At 24.3% G+C, this 16,524-nt stretch overlaps 1 protein-coding gene across 3 annotated transcripts in view; it reads right to left on the reverse strand.

Annotated features, from left to right (window-relative positions):
* The window catches only part of LOC129980517 (mitogen-activated protein kinase-binding protein 1-like), a 90,454-nt gene that overhangs the window by 12,837 nt on the left and 61,093 nt on the right, over positions 1–16,524 (reverse strand). For all 3 annotated transcript variants that reach the window (XM_056090849.1, XM_056090850.1, XM_056090851.1), the window contains 17 exons: positions 15,494–15,592; positions 14,252–14,437; positions 13,046–13,206; positions 11,622–11,700; positions 11,424–11,537; positions 10,462–10,608; positions 10,125–10,191; positions 8,159–8,273; positions 7,979–8,076; positions 6,770–6,972; positions 5,672–5,866; positions 4,888–5,063; positions 1,611–1,715; positions 1,314–1,485; positions 1,080–1,233; positions 261–340; positions 53–121 (listed from right to left, as the gene is read on the reverse strand). In XM_056090849.1, coding sequence (XP_055946824.1) covers positions 53–121; positions 261–340; positions 1,080–1,233; positions 1,314–1,485; positions 1,611–1,715; positions 4,888–5,063; positions 5,672–5,866; positions 6,770–6,972; positions 7,979–8,076; positions 8,159–8,273; positions 10,125–10,191; positions 10,462–10,608; positions 11,424–11,537; positions 11,622–11,700; positions 13,046–13,206; positions 14,252–14,437; positions 15,494–15,592 — 2,220 coding nt within the window. The remainder of the gene's footprint in view (positions 1–52; positions 122–260; positions 341–1,079; positions 1,234–1,313; positions 1,486–1,610; positions 1,716–4,887; positions 5,064–5,671; positions 5,867–6,769; positions 6,973–7,978; positions 8,077–8,158; positions 8,274–10,124; positions 10,192–10,461; positions 10,609–11,423; positions 11,538–11,621; positions 11,701–13,045; positions 13,207–14,251; positions 14,438–15,493; positions 15,593–16,524) is intronic.

The following is a 16,524-nucleotide window of genomic DNA, read 5'->3' on the forward strand; positions in this document are numbered from 1 at the left end:
TAAAAACTTCTATAAATATTGAGACAGGTATCCACTATGAGTTTATACTAACCTCAGTGATAGTTCCATTCAAAATCTCTTTAAGACTTTCTTGACACACTTCAAATGTGCCTTTTGTTTCCTAAATTTTTTAAAAGCAAGTATGTGTCAATAAACATAAGATATAACCAGTCAATAAAAGTAACAATAATATATATATATATATATATATATATATATATATATATATATATATATATATATATATATAAACCATTTACCTTTACAGATATACTACTACTATATTCATGTTGCTCAGCATCCACACTTTCCTGTTTCAAATTTGAGCTTTGGACTTCATCTAAAAATAGAAAATTACAGACTGCTTCAAAATTAAGTTCCAAGAACAAAATACGAAGGTAAAAACATAACAATAAATTTCACTTTCTTGATATAAAAGCAGTTAAGATTATCAAATCCTGTTAGCATTATACTGAAGTTTCTTTCACTTTTCAAGAAATTAAATTTTAATCTGGAGACAGCATTTATTGTAGAGCTTCAGTAAACAGGTGGTTTATTAAAATGCATTTACTCATTCTTGTTTGAAAATGTTAAAAATCATTTTTTTTTTCAGACACTATAGAAATAAAATAGAGACAGAATACAACGAATCAGTTGTAATAAATTAAACTGGAATTCAATCCTTTACTTGATGATCACAGAGAAATTATCTAGAATTAACAACATGGACAGACATGCTTGTCAGAAAGAAAGACTGCATTCAAAGAACCTCAGTATGAGAAAATATATCCATATAACTCTAATGTCTTGGTAAATAAATAGGAACTTTATGCTGTTAAAAATAAGCAATATATTTAAATTTAATTTAATTTTAAATATATATTCAAAACCCAATATGCATAAATAGTAATATCAAAGTAAATATAATAAAATAAGTTGCCGCCAAAAATTTATATTCGAAAAGGGGAACGTGGAATGAAAAATTATTTATATTCTTGCTTTAGGTTACTTGTTTAACAAAATTTATGAAATATTTAAATCCCATTAATTTAAAAGTATACTTTTAAAACTAGTTTTACCTGCAGGATTAGGAAATGGAATAACAGAATCCGAATCCAAGTAAGATCGTACAACTAATCCTTGTCCATCGATTCTTTGAGCCCATCTACCTCTTGGAGGTATAGGTGGTGGAAGATTTTGATTTGTAGTTCCTTCTGGTAGTTTTTCTAGCATCTATTTAAAAATGAAAATACTAGAATTGGAGATAATATATGATTTGATACATGTAACTGCAATTGGTAATCAGACTATACCTGTTTTTTGGCCCACAGTGGTAACTGTCCAATGCTAAATCTATAACCAACTGGTGAAGTTTCAGCACCAGTTTCATTATTATGATTGACTAGATCCAAATCATCATCTGGTTTGTCATCTTCATTGTTTTCAAGTAACTGTAGAGGTTTTGTTATGCCTACAGCAGTTTTCCTGCATTTGAAAAATACATGTTAAGAGCATGCAATTTCATTAAAATCTTGTAAACATGTCATTTTTTTTTAAGTAGCAATGAACTTATAGAAAATTCATTGAGCATGGAACTGATTGAAAATTACCTGTTATCTTGCCATAAGCTGGGTAAGCCATGTCTCTCAATGAGCACTTGCTTACTTAACATTGTTTGGGTAACATCTATAGGCAATTTCCACATGAAAATGCATCTGATGAAAATAAAAAAAATAAAAAAATAATACTTTTTTATCACATAATTATTGAACATAAAAAGAAACAAATTTTGTACATATTTACATATTTAACTTCTATCATTGCTGTTTAAAAAATATGTCACAAGCTTCTCCTACCAAAACATCTCTTACAAATGATATATATTATCATAAAGCATATTATCCTTTTATCTGGGAATGTAAACACAATCTCAAACTCCTTTTTTTAATGATAATGTCTCCAAGACTTAATGTGATGGAGGGTATAAGGCTTGATGATTTTCATAATTAAGCAAACAAAATTATCAATGCAAGAATGTATTTTGATAACACATTATTTTTGTTTGTTTTTAATATAATTGGAGATGAATATTACAATTCCTATTATATATATATATATATATATATATTGGAATTGTAATATTCATCTCCAATTATATTAAAAACAAACAAAAATAATGTGTTATCATATATATAACGGTGATTTTAAAATTATAAGGATTTTTTTTTACTAAGCAATAGTTAGAGAAATTAATGGTAGCTAACTATCAATTAATTATTATCTGTGCATATAAGTTTTTTTAAATAAACTATTCTTAAAATTTTTATTTTTTATATATAAATTTATTACAAACAAATACTTTCATTACAAATGCTTTACAAATAAAATAAGATCACACAAAATGCTTTTCAGAACACTTACAATTAGATTTTGAAGGAAGATTTTTCACTCTAAACTTAAAACATTTTACTTTACAGTTAAATATTACTTATTTAAAAAAAAAAAAAAATTACAATTTTGAAAAAAAATTTTTTATCAAAAATCTTCTCTCATTACTAAAAACAGATATTATACTTTAAATACTATTAGAGATACTAGTTTCTCCATTTCAAAACAATTTTTGTGAGACAAAAATTATATATTTAGACAAAAAAAAAAAAAAACATTAAAAGAAAAGAATTTATACAATTAACTTTTTATATTTTCTCAAAACATTTATAGCATCATATTTTATAATGAAATCATAAATTACAGCTTCTTTCAGAAATAAATTTGTTAAATATATAATAAATTAAACTACAAGTTTTTTAATTAAAGTGCATTATTATTTTCTAAAAAGAAATTAACTTTCAATTAAATATTCAAAACAATACAAATCTATTAAATTCATGAAACTTATCACAGTTCTCTATTTTCAATAAATGATTTATTATGTCTAAAAAGAGGACCCCCCCCCTCCTTGTTCTACATCAAGTTAAAATGGAAATAACTGAAATAAATATAAATAAATAATAGTTCTATTATTTTTAAGTTATCTTATATTCCTTTAAAATATCGTTTCATAGAAAAATCACTTCTGTTACAAATTTATTGTCTATTTACTTATTTTTAGCTCTGTCCACAAAGTCAATAGTATTCCCATATTCCTAATCAATTTTCAACTCCATATATTGTCTCCATTAATCACATTTTAAAATAAACATATCATTTAAATTTTTTTGCATTTGCTTTGATTTATTTTCTGAATAATCCAAAAAAATCTGAAAATAATCTATTTTTTGATATTTTACAATATGTATATTTTAAAACACAACTACAAAAACGTTTTTCAAAATAACTTTTTCTGATTCCTCTTCAACAATTTTTCCTAAATTTATTTTAGGAATTTTATTGTTATCTTACACTTATTGCTTCTAATATAATTTAAAAAGAATTTTATTGTATGCTTAAAACAAAAAATATTAACACTTTTATAAAAGTAGAATGCTCATTGATATTATATCTGAATTATATATTTTTTAACAAAAAGAATTTATCCCTTGAGATGACAGATAATATCTTTATGACAAATATTTTTAAATAATACTTAAATCAACTATCAGTTATTTAAGAAAGTAGAAAATAAAAGAGATAAATCATCATTTAAAATCATTTTCATAACATTATTTATATAAAATGTGGGGGGGGGGGGACATAGACTAGATGTTTTGATTTAGAGCTAATTTGACACATATGTACTTTGGAGTATGGGAATGTCCATAATTTTTTTCTTCAAATTTTAATTAATTAAAAATTAAAGAATTTAGCACTTTTTTTGTGATAATTTCCAAAAATATTCCTGCACAGAAATAATATTTACAACATTTTAAAGTGAAAATGAAAATTATCTTTTCAATAAAACAAATTTAGTTGCTGTAAAGTTCTTTGGAATACATTTTATAAACTGTTAAACATGTTTTAAGTACTTCTTACAATATTTTTCACTTTTGCTATTAATATTTCATCCTAGCTCTTTTCTCATATTGTTGATGATTATGATATGAAATACGAGCATAATTTTTCCACATTAAAGCATGCCTGTAATAAAATATGTTTTGAATACCATGGCAATTACAGCTAACATTTAACTACAGAAGTAAGCAATCATGATTTTTTAAGTTTTTAAATATCTTTATAGTATTTCTTTTTTAAGCTTAATTCTTTGCTATTTCCTTTATTGAAATACATTGATTTCTTTTTATCGAGTCATAGAAATTTTTAATGAATTATCATCCTCTGATATATTATTTAAATTATGAAATATGATGTGTAGTAAACCTAAAACTTCACTGTTAAATTATTCTTTTTTCCTCATCCTTTTTTATTTTTATATGAACATTCTTCGATTCAGCAAGTATGTTACTGCTATTAATATTTCTTCAAATTAGTCAATGTTATTGTCTTTCCCTTTAAAATTAAAATTCAAATTTTAAGATTAAATTAAAGAGGTGCATAGTACAAGAAACATATCTACACAAGAGTTCTAAAATAGTGCATGACTATAAAGTTTTGAAATATAAAAATACTTTCTGAAGAAGCCATTAAAATTAATTCACAAAAAAATTATAATGAGACTTAAGTAAAAGTAATTTCAGCAAACCAGCTGGTTGCCAAAAGAGTCTTCTTTTTAATAATTTATATTATTTAAAAGAAGAATATATTTTATTAAAACATGCACTCATTTTTGAGAATGAAGTGATGAGTCCAGTTTCATTTACATGATGCTCAATTAATAATTTTTTAAATTAAAAAGAAAAGAATTTGAAGAATAAATGATTTGGAAATAAAGTTTCTTTAATAGTCATTAAATTTAAAATAATTGCTTAAAATATGACTACTCTCACCTACCCATCTCCTGAAACAGAAATGAGATGTCTCCCATCATTAGAAAACTTTAAACCAGTAACAAGCTCTGAATGTCCAAACATTGTAGCAAGGCATTCTCCACTGATATAATCATATAAATATAAGCTCTTATCTGTACAACTTGTAGCTAAATAAGTTCCTGAGGGATCTAAAACAACCTATAACAGATGAGTAAAAAGAATCGTGATCAAATAAAAAAATAAGTCTGCATATTTTAGCAAATGACAAAATTATGTTACATATTTATTACAGTCATAATAACCAATTATTTCAGGATTATACAAGGAAATTATACAAAAAGTCAATTGAAGTTTAATTTATAAGGAATACAGCCTTTGAAAATGAAGCTAAAATGTTATAACTATTTTGCTAGCTTAATGTAAAACAATAGTCTCTTCATTTCTTTTGAAGTATTGAACAGTATTTAGATAATAAAAATAAAGGGTTATGTAATATTGCAGCAGTAATTAAAATAATATTATTAACTCCTATTTTTTTTTTTCACTTTTATAACATTTTGAGAATTTTGACTGAATTTGCATAATATTTCATTTAATTCATGCTTCCAAATTATGTTGCTTTAAAAAAATAAAAAAAACATATTGAAATTAAAATGAATATCATTACAGTTTTCTACTGATTTACTATTGTGATACAGATTTACCCGAATTACATTAATTTTTATTTAATAGAATTTTATTTAACCAATTTTATCAAATGGGAAAATGTCTGATTCATAGTTATGGAAGGATAAATCTAATATTACCTTAATTAATGTTCCATCTTCACCTTGAGAACCACGGAAGCAGCGAATTTGTTTCCCATTTGATACAGAATATGCTCGAATGTTCCGATCTTGACACGCTGTTAAAATATTTTTCTGCTGAGAATCAACTTCCATATCATATAAAGTTGTTTTTCCAACAACATGATGTTCTCTTAAAAGTGAAAGCTCAGGATTCTGAAAGAATACAAAATTACAATGAAAAGGTTTGATCAGATATAAAATAATGAATATATAGTTTAAGAGAATAGCTTCATTTACGAATTCTATTTCCATAGCATACATTTACTTTTAGAAACTATAAATACATTTAAATTTTAGAAAATTCTTAGAAATAATTTTCTTTTTTCACTGGAGAAAAAAAAGCTTAATTTTTACTTTCTTTATAAAGGTAAAGATGACAAAAGGTAGATGACAACATTCCAGGAATTACTTTACTTAAGATCTTAAAAATAGCATATGAAATTTGCAAAAAGTTTCTGTCAAACATGATAGGTGTAAAGTACAAAACTAGTAATAGTGAATATTAAAATATAAGTATTTCTTTTCCCACAATCAATTTACAGCTGTAAATATGATTTTTAGATATATTTCCAAAATTTATTTAGCCATTATATAATACTGCATTTTCAATATCATACAATAAAAGTTTCATTTTTCATATATTTGACATAAACAAATACACATGACTTTATAAAATGAATATATATTAATAAAAAAAATTAATAAGTGCCTGTATTTCATAAATAAAAATGAATGATCACGTCAATACAAAATAAATTTTTAAAAGAAAATTTATTTTCTGTAAGAAATTTATATTACATATGTATATAATATAAATTTCTAACAGAAAATAAACTTTCTTTTAAAAATAAAGACATTATAATATTGTATATGAGAGCTGAACATAATATTACTAATTTAACAGATAATATAAAATTAATTTTCTTTAAAAAATTGATGTAATCAAGAAAATATCTTATATTTTCATAAGTCTTATATTTTCATAATATAAGAATAATAGTTTTATATTTTCATAATAAAAAGTAGTAACTTGTATAAAGTAGTAAAAGAACTTACAAATGTTGCTTTTCTAAAAATAATAGATTTATCAGCACCACATGAAATCATCTGAAGAGAATCTTCACTTTGAACAAAACGAACAGCTGTTATAGAAGAAGAATGGTCATCTAATGTCTGTTGAAACGTGTGATCCTGATTAACATCAAACACATGTATCAATCTATCTCTACTAGCAGAAGCAAGATACCTCTTTTCTTGTCCTGTATGAATAAATAGACACTACATTAAAATACAAATTAAAATTGAAAAAAATACACATGGTTCAGATTCTGAAACAAAGGAAATCATAATAATGAACTATGAGCCATTTACTATGTCAGACAAGTCAACTGCAAAGTAATGAATAAGAGAAATTTCTGTAGTAAAAATATTTGCAATGATAATGTTGCTGTTTCTTTTTTGATGCCCGAACATTTCCCATACTAGCAACGTCATTATCCCAGAAAATTCTTGTTGGAAAGCAGTAATTATTTTAAAAGTTGAAAATAAAGAATTACATAGAGTTCAGACAATATAGTTCTTTCAGATTTGGAATTAACTTCCATATAGAAATTTTCAAATAAGATAATTATATTTTCATTAAATATCTTATGTTATTTTATAAATAAATTAAAAAAAAAAAAATCAAATTTACCATTATCATATTTTACATAAAAAAAATTACATCTTATAAAAAAAACACCCTAGGAATCATACATTAGACTTGCTGGATGATAAACTAAGAACAATGTAATAGAAAAACAGAGCCTATCAATAACTCAAAACTAAATTAACACACTAATGTTGTGGTCACAATTACACAAATTTTAGATAAGAAATATCCCCAATCTTTGAAAATTAAGATGTTACTATGGAGATTGATATCTGCTAAGGTTAATAATGTACTCATCTAAACTCTTACAGAGAAAGTATAAGATTGTTCAATAAAAATGATTGTAGCCACATTTTATGTTAACTGTACATACAAGCAACTAGATGGTCATTATTGTTTTTGACATACTGTACTGATGCTAAAATTTAACTTGATAAAACTAGTAATTGTTTACTATCCAAAGTCATTCTTTTTATAACACACAAGATTATAATTTTTGAACTAATCATGCTTTTACAATTTTAATGAAGATCCTGCTAAAGTGGACAAGGTATGAGCTCAATATTTCCCCCATTAGGTAATCAATCAACAATAAGTATTTTCACAAATCCTACCTGCAACTGTAATGGGCTTAGAATATTCAAGGCATAAAACTTCTGAATCATGAGCTTCAATCTTGCACGTTTCTTCCACAAATTCCAAATCATGGATTCTATCAAAGAAATGAAACAGTTTAATAACAATATAAAAGTTAAATTAATATAAATTTCATATTGTGAAGATGAAACACTTACCTGATGTTCCCAGAACGATCACCAGAGGCTAAGCTTCTCCCATCTGGACTTATTCGTAAACATCGTACACCATTCTTTCCATCATAAGTTGTATCAACTTTGTCATTACTACCACCTGATCAAATAAAACAAAATCTTTCTTCAACTATAAAGCAGAAATATTATATTAAGCATTACAAATAATTTTTTTACTTGACATTAAAATTTGATTAAAAAAAAAACCTGCTTCAAGATAATTGCATGCAATATAGTACTAATACAGCATATCTTAAAAATGTTTATATTTTTTACAATAATTACTTTAATAATTAATGATATATATCAAAATTCCATAACTGAGATAAACTGATACACAAGTAGATGTTTATATGCTACTGAAAATGTTTGAATTGCTGACATCACTTAGTAATGGTGGAGGCAGACAATATTTATCAAGAATCTTGTGATAGTTTATACTATTTAATGCAAAATGTTGCATCAGCATTTAGTATCAACAAAATATTATAAATAAGACTTCTCTAATTACCAAAATACTGGAACATCTCATTCTTTTAATGTGTAAGATTGATATATAGCTAGACAATTCACTTGTGTGACAAAATAATGCTGACAGTTGTAAGAAAAAAATTTCAATGGCACTAACATTTAAAAAAAAAAAAAGAAGAAAAGAAAGTTCTGAAAGAATTTGTTTAAATTATCATTTGCATTTTTTTTTAAAACAAGAAATAGTTAAATTGAGAGGTTTAAATTAAATCGTGTACACAATACGAAAAGATTAGAGTAATCTAGAAAGACTGCAAGCTATAAAAAGAGTAGAGCAGAAGAGTAAAAGGTAAAGCATAAAATTAGGGTTACAAGCAGGAAAGAAGAATTTGTTCCGAAAGTTATAAAATCATGATAAAAATGTCATTCAATAATATGGGGAACCAAAATGGTGCAATGCGAAAGGAAAGTTTAAAAAAAAATTTGGATATTTAAAAAGTTATTAAATATCACAATATAAATCTAATCAATATAGAAAATATTAGCATATAGTTTTCTTTATCCACTAATGATCATTATGTCCAAATAAGCACTAATTTTAAATTCTGACATTTAATTATTTCAAAATTATTAACATGATTAAAACTTGCTTAAGACTTTGCCCTATATTTAATCAGCTTTTAATAAAAAATCTGCTTTGACTGATTTCTTAGCTATTTTTGACATAGTTATGAAATGCATTTTGAATAATGATAGGAAAGATGAATTTCTCAATAAAAAGTTAATTGTAATTTTCTATTTGTTTTGAAGAGAATGAAATTTAACTAACACAATATACTCATATAAAAAAACACAGAAAGTGGCTTTTATTATACAGATAGATAGTAGATAATTTTAAATTATACTGCATAATATTAACAACTATTTTCATTCTTTACTGAATTATTTTCCCAAATAAAATTTATTTAGAATATATATATAAATATATATACAGATTTTCCATTGAATACTTGAACACAGATTCTATTATGTATTATTCTATTATTAGAACCTTTTATTCACTTTTTAAATTTTATTTACTGAATCTATAGATAAGTATTTTAAGACTATAAAATTGTGAATTTGAACTTATATGATATTAAAAACAGAAAATAAATTTTTAAAGATGCTGAAAATTTGCAAAATCTTAAAATGTTTTATTATTTTTTAAAATTTATTTAACAATACAGTTATAATAATAATGATGATGATGTTCATTTTGGAAATTTTAGTGTGTAATAAGAATTATATTGTTTTGAAGTCTATTATGTGAAAGTAATATTTTCATGGCACATGGATTCACTTTTAAATAAAATTTTTATCATCAAACCTTTTAGAATGTAATGTGGGGATCAGATTTATTTAATAATAGAAACAGTTTGGAGATTTTTTTTATACATAAAAACCATTACACCAGTTTAAATTTCAGAAATCAAAGTCTTACTTGAATTTAAATCAGTATCACATAAATAAGAAAGCTCAGGATCAACATATAAGATTTTGAGCAGTTCCTGTAATTAAACAAATGTTAGAAACATCACATGGTACTTGTAAATAAAGATACTTAATACAAATAAAAATATGAAATCAACTATCAATAACAAACACTCAATTAATGAGTTCAGTTTAAAACAATTATTACTAAAATATTCATAATTTTTCATTTCCTTACAATTTAAAATTTCATTTTCTAACTATAACAAAACATTAAGTTTTAGCAATCCATTATAATTTCTGAATAATTAAATATTTCTTTAAAAAAAATTCAAAATTATACTTACAGAACTATATATATTCCTATGATAATTAGTATCTTCTTCCATGGAAACTTCTAGATTCCAAAAACGAATAGTATCATCACTCGAACATGTCAAAAATGTTCCTTTAGGTAATATATTTTTTGCATTTTCATGCATTTCTGGATATACCTAGAGAAAGATTAAAATATAATGATTTATAAATCTATCAAAATATTAAAAAACTTTTTTTTTCTGTCTTCCCTTTATCTGTTTTGAATAAATTATCAATCACTATCTAAACATCTCAGCATTGCAATCAAGTCTATGAATATATAAATCTACAATATAATTTTATCATATCATATTATATATATATATATATATATATATATAGAAAGAGAGAGAGAGAGAGAGAGAAACAACATGACCATTTAAAAATAAATTGACAAATCAATAACATTACCTTGCTTTTATGATAAGAGTTAAAATAAATTATATTGAAGTTTAAACAGTTCTATAGTAAAAATTCTCTGAAACTACACTAATCAATTAAATCAGATGAATGACATAAGAGGTTTTTACTCATTATCAAGTATTTTAATTAATGACAGATGCCAAAAACCTTTGCGATACTGACTTGAATTTAAAAAGTTTATTTGAATTGTGTCAAGATCATGTCACAGAGGTGAAAATTTCAATTCAAATTTTATATGCAAAAAAGGGTTGTAAAAAAAATTAGAAATATAACTTAAAGTGGATGATAATCTATAAACTTTGTTGCTGAAGCAAATCAGCTTTAATTACCTGGAAACAAATCCGAATTTTTGTAATAAAATCAACACAAATGCAATGATGTACTGATTGAAAATTTTTAAAAATTACAAGAAATCAAGAATATGTAATTTATATATAAGAAAACAATTCTATAAATACTAAAAGTGATGCATAACCTAATATTTTAATACACATAGTTAACAAAGTTCTATCTCTGAAATTACACTTACCTCGATTCCCCATATGCAAGCACTATGATATAGGTATGAATGAGATTTTCCAACTTTTTTAACATCTTTAATGTCCCAGACATAAAGGCTATGATCATTATATACACAAGTAACCTAAAAAAAATGCATATAATAAGTAAGTTGGTATAGCTGGTATAAAAATAGTAAGAATCTAAAGCAGTAGTAGATCAATTTTACCTTTTTATGTATCTCATCCAAAGCAATGGCAATAGTATCAGGATATTTGGCATTTGATAAATGAGACACAACAGCTTTACTAGAAAAGACATTTGAATACATAAATAAGTTATATAAAATGACATGCAATTTTAAAAATATACTATAACGTGAATATACTATATTAATCAAATAGTAGAAAATGAATTTGGTTTCTTTTAAAATGATTTAATATGAAAGATCTTTATCCTAATATTATTTATTTTTTATATTTATAGTTTATTAATATCTTAAAATCTAGCAACATTTTATTCTTCTTAATACCGATGTCAATGCTAAAAACTAGTTTACATATATTAAATGAAACAATTTTCTTTGTAAGTTATTTCAAAAGATTCATATCCTATCTTAGAAATGATTTTTTTATTTAATAATTGAATATCACCATCAGAGTAGTAATGATTATATATTATATATAGTTAAAATATGCCAAACAAATTTTTAAATATTTTAAGGGGACTTGGTACCATAAAATCGATGAAAATGCCAATTTTTGAATTTTGCGTAAAATAAAGGACTTATCTGAAGATTTTATTGTTTACTCATTATTTGTTTGTAAATTTGATAATTTCACCAGTTTTTCTATGTTAATATCTGCCTAAATATCAAGTTTGAACTATTTTTGAAAAGAAAATAAGCCTTTTCAAAATTACAGCATAATTTATTTCTTATTTTTATTTCGATAGATTTTGAAATGCCGAAAGGCACATGACTATTATGAATGTATAGATGTGTTTAAACGCATTCTTTTCCCATTAATTTTTCTAGAAAATTTGCTTGTTTCAATTTTTTTCCATCAAATTACATTTTATTTGAATAGTTTACAATGATTATTAAGCATTAATAAATATTTGAGAGATGAAAATCAAGAATGATTTCCTAAATAGAGCAACTATATTACATTAAAATAAATAAATAAATATAATTTTTAAATTATTTTTCTTCAAATTATTAATTAGAGCATTTTTTCTGTAAACTCATCTTAAAAGAACTAGGCATCAATTTAAAAAAATAAACATCTAATATTCAAACATCCAATATTTTTTTTTCTCTGAGACTAATTTCATAAAAAAAAGTCAAAGAATAATGAAAAATGAATAAAGAGATGCATTTTTTTAAAATAACTGGCAATTTTTTAAAAATTAAAAACTTTTAATTTCTGAACAAGAAGAATATTTTAAAAACTTAAATCTCTGAACAGTTTAAATTTAGTTATAAAGCAGATTTTCTGGAAATTGTAGAAATTGGGGGTATCAAGCATTTTAAGTGACGTTATATAACAAAATTTCTGTTCAAAAGGTATGCAACAAAACAAAAAGTCAGCCTCTTTTGATATTCATTAATATTTCCTATACTACTTTTAATTTCGAATTATTTAGTCATACCTTCCAATCAATCCATTTGCAACATTAACACCCAAAACATGAGGCCTTGGTAATGTAGATATAAAATTGAGATCAAATGGACTAAAGCATCTTATGACACCTTCTGCACAACCAATAATTATCAAATTTTCACTAACTGATATACTGTTAGCACTTGTTGTCTAAAAAAAAAAAAGTATTGAAACAGTACATTATAAAAGCCAAAAAATAGTACAGAAATTATGAAAAGGGCAGCATAATCATAAAAAGATTTTATTTTATAAACTAAATAATTATTATTCTTATCACTTATACAAATGGTTTTAAACACAAGCTACTAATTCTTTAAAATCTATCTGACAAACAAGCACAATGAAATTAGAGTTTTTTAATTCATCTATCATGGCAACAATAAAGTATTTATTAAATTTTTTTTACATGATATTACATTTAAATACTGAAACTGTTTTCAGTATGTTGAGCAATACAATTTAACAGATTAATTTACGAAAAAAAGTATTTAACAATGTTTTTTTTTCTAAACTTATTTTACAATTTATATAAAAAAAATTTTTAATGATTTTTAGAAGAAGTTTATTTATTTTTTTTGAATTAAATGATAATTAAAATAAAATACTTTTTACTTTCTGATACACTTAGCATAGAAAAAATATGCCAATCGTCAAAAATTTCAAATTCGTGACTTTGACAAACATATTTGTGGGAAATGTTTGTCAGTCTGCGACAAAAATAACTCAAAAATACTTTGAGCTAGACGATTGAAATTTCATAGTCTTCAACACAGCAGCTTAAGCATATGTAATTTGATATGAGGGTTTGTGACTACAAGTGCAGTTTTGTGTCAAATCTTTGTTTCAAACAGTTGTGAAAATCATGTCTAAAGCAAAAATTCGATTTTCGGATAATATTAATGGCATGCCAGGGATTAATCATTAAAAAATTTGCCAAGGATGACATGACAGATTCAAAAGAGATGCTAAATTCATGCCAAAAGTTAATATTTCGTAACTATTGTACTCCAATGACATGCAAGGCATTCTCTGGCATGACAAGTTTATTAGAGAATATGCGAGAACGTTTTGGAGAGACTATTCCCACTGGTTAGCATTTAGAATATGGAATTTGTTAGACTGATAATGATTTAACAGGAACAAAAAACAATTAAAATATAAATTGAAATACATATAAAATGCATAAGCTTCTTACCCGAAGTTCAACCCATTTATCTAGAAGACGGCGACTGTTAAACTCGCATAGAAGACCAGATTTAGTAATGGCATATGTACTTTCTACCATATCACCTTTCCCACAAGCAACATCACAGAAATAGTTGTTTCGCTGATCCCCAAGAATAGCAGATCGGCCCATTAATGGCACAGGTTCATGCTTATACTAGAAATTGAAATTCATTTAATAAATAACAATAAAAATAATACAATTTATTTAAAGAGATGAAAAAAAATCAAGCATGAATATAGATTTTTGAATAAGTAAAATTTGGAAAGATGAAAAATGTGGATTAGATAAATATATCTTGTAAAGTAACAGAATACAAAAAAAGATTATATGAAGTAAAGAAGATTTAGTAATTTTAAATCAGTTATTCTAAATATTCAACAACTGCTCTGAAATCAGTTCAGAAGTTTATAAACAGAAAACTTTAAAAAAGTTTAAGTAATAAAATATATTTATAAATGCTATAAATATATTTTAAAAAATTATGATTACAAAGTTTCAGGATAATTTGTATGGAGCCAAGAGAAATGATTCTATACTTTGTAGCCCATTTTTAAAATGTGGTAGATTAAAACTTTAAAAAAAATTTAAATACAAATAATTATTTTAGTCTTATATGTGTGCGAAATTTTACGATCAATTTTAAACTAACTTCCTGATTAAGTACACATCTGGATCTTAAGTACTAGATCTTGTTTAAGAGTTTCTAACACATTGAGAACTCAGTTTTAAAATCAGTTGCAAAATTTATGCCAAAACAGACAAAAAGACAGGTTTATAAAAATGTGTTAGATACTTGCATTTTAGATAAATTCTTTCAAAGTTTAAAACATAACATATAGTATTTCTTTGGTAGGAAGAACCAGTTGGGTTGGGTTTGTTGGGTTGTTTGTTTGGGTTGGGATAACCCTTGACAAGCCAAGTTTCTTGCATCAAATCAATGGATTTGTATAATTTCTATTATGATATTAAATATAGTAATAAAATGAATAAAAAAAAAGGTAAAATATAAAAATTAGTAACAAATTTAAGTAAGTGCAGACATCATCAAAATGCTGAAAATATATGTTATTCAAAAAAACAATAGCCAATTTGGCAAATGTAATATCAGTTTTAAACTGAGCAAACCGTAAAATACTACTGAGAAATGAAAACTTTTTTGGGAATTGAAATTTTAAGCAATGTTACCTCTGAGAAATTTGAACTACTTACTTTGGCAGAGCGAGAATATTCTAAGTACCAAAATTTGACATGTCTGTTTCCTACAGTAACAAAATAATTTCCATTTGATGCAAATGAAAGAGCTTTGACCTAGGATAAATGAACAAATTCATAAACAAAAATAAAACTTTAATAAAAAATATTATAGCAGATTATAGTTAATTATTGGCTTATATCTTTTAAAAATGTCATAACCTTCAATTTTTTCCATATAACTGGACATTTAATTTATTTTTTATTATTCAATATACAGTTAGTTTATTGGATATTTTCTTATTAATGGGACATTTTTTGTCTTTTATTTTTTATAAAATGAATTTTAATATAGCTCCTCCTCTTAACTTACAATGATTACTTTTAATATTTCTGTAATAAGATTTCTCTTAGCACATAGTGGCTGTTAGTAATTGGTGGGAAAAATTACTGTAAGAGAAAAATAGTTGGAAATTTTTTCTGCCAACAAAGAAAAAATATTTTTAATGAAAATTAATCTAGGGAGGTAAATCCATATACATTTATAACTATACCAATCCCTCCCCCATCTAAATCTTCTTTATATAAAATTACTACATCTATAAATTAACATGAAATTATAATCTCTCTTGATATTCATAAATTCCTCAAAAAGAAAAAAAAACTTTTTTGCGATTAACTTTTGACAGAAAATAAAAGCTTCACATCAATCCTGTTTATTAAGTGTATGAACTTTTCTACTGCTTAGTTCTAGAATTTTTAGAGCCTGAATAATCTATTTCAAATTGTCTTTTGCAGTAATATAATTCCACTTTTTGATTTTTCATATAAATTGCACACATAATAAACAGAATCTTTCTTACTCAACTGCCAACAACAGAAGAAAATTATTGTTGATTAAATATTGAAAACATTTTCAATTTTATGGCAATATTAAAATTTACTTTGAAAAATAAAAATAAAAAATATATAAAATATAAAAATAAAATGGTATATTTTATAATGTAAAAATCAGTTTTGTTCAAAAATACTTTTGAAATTTATCATGG

This window comes from Argiope bruennichi, chromosome 8 (genome assembly GCF_947563725.1).
Source record: "Argiope bruennichi chromosome 8, qqArgBrue1.1, whole genome shotgun sequence".
NCBI lineage: Eukaryota > Metazoa > Arthropoda > Arachnida > Araneae > Araneidae > Argiope > Argiope bruennichi.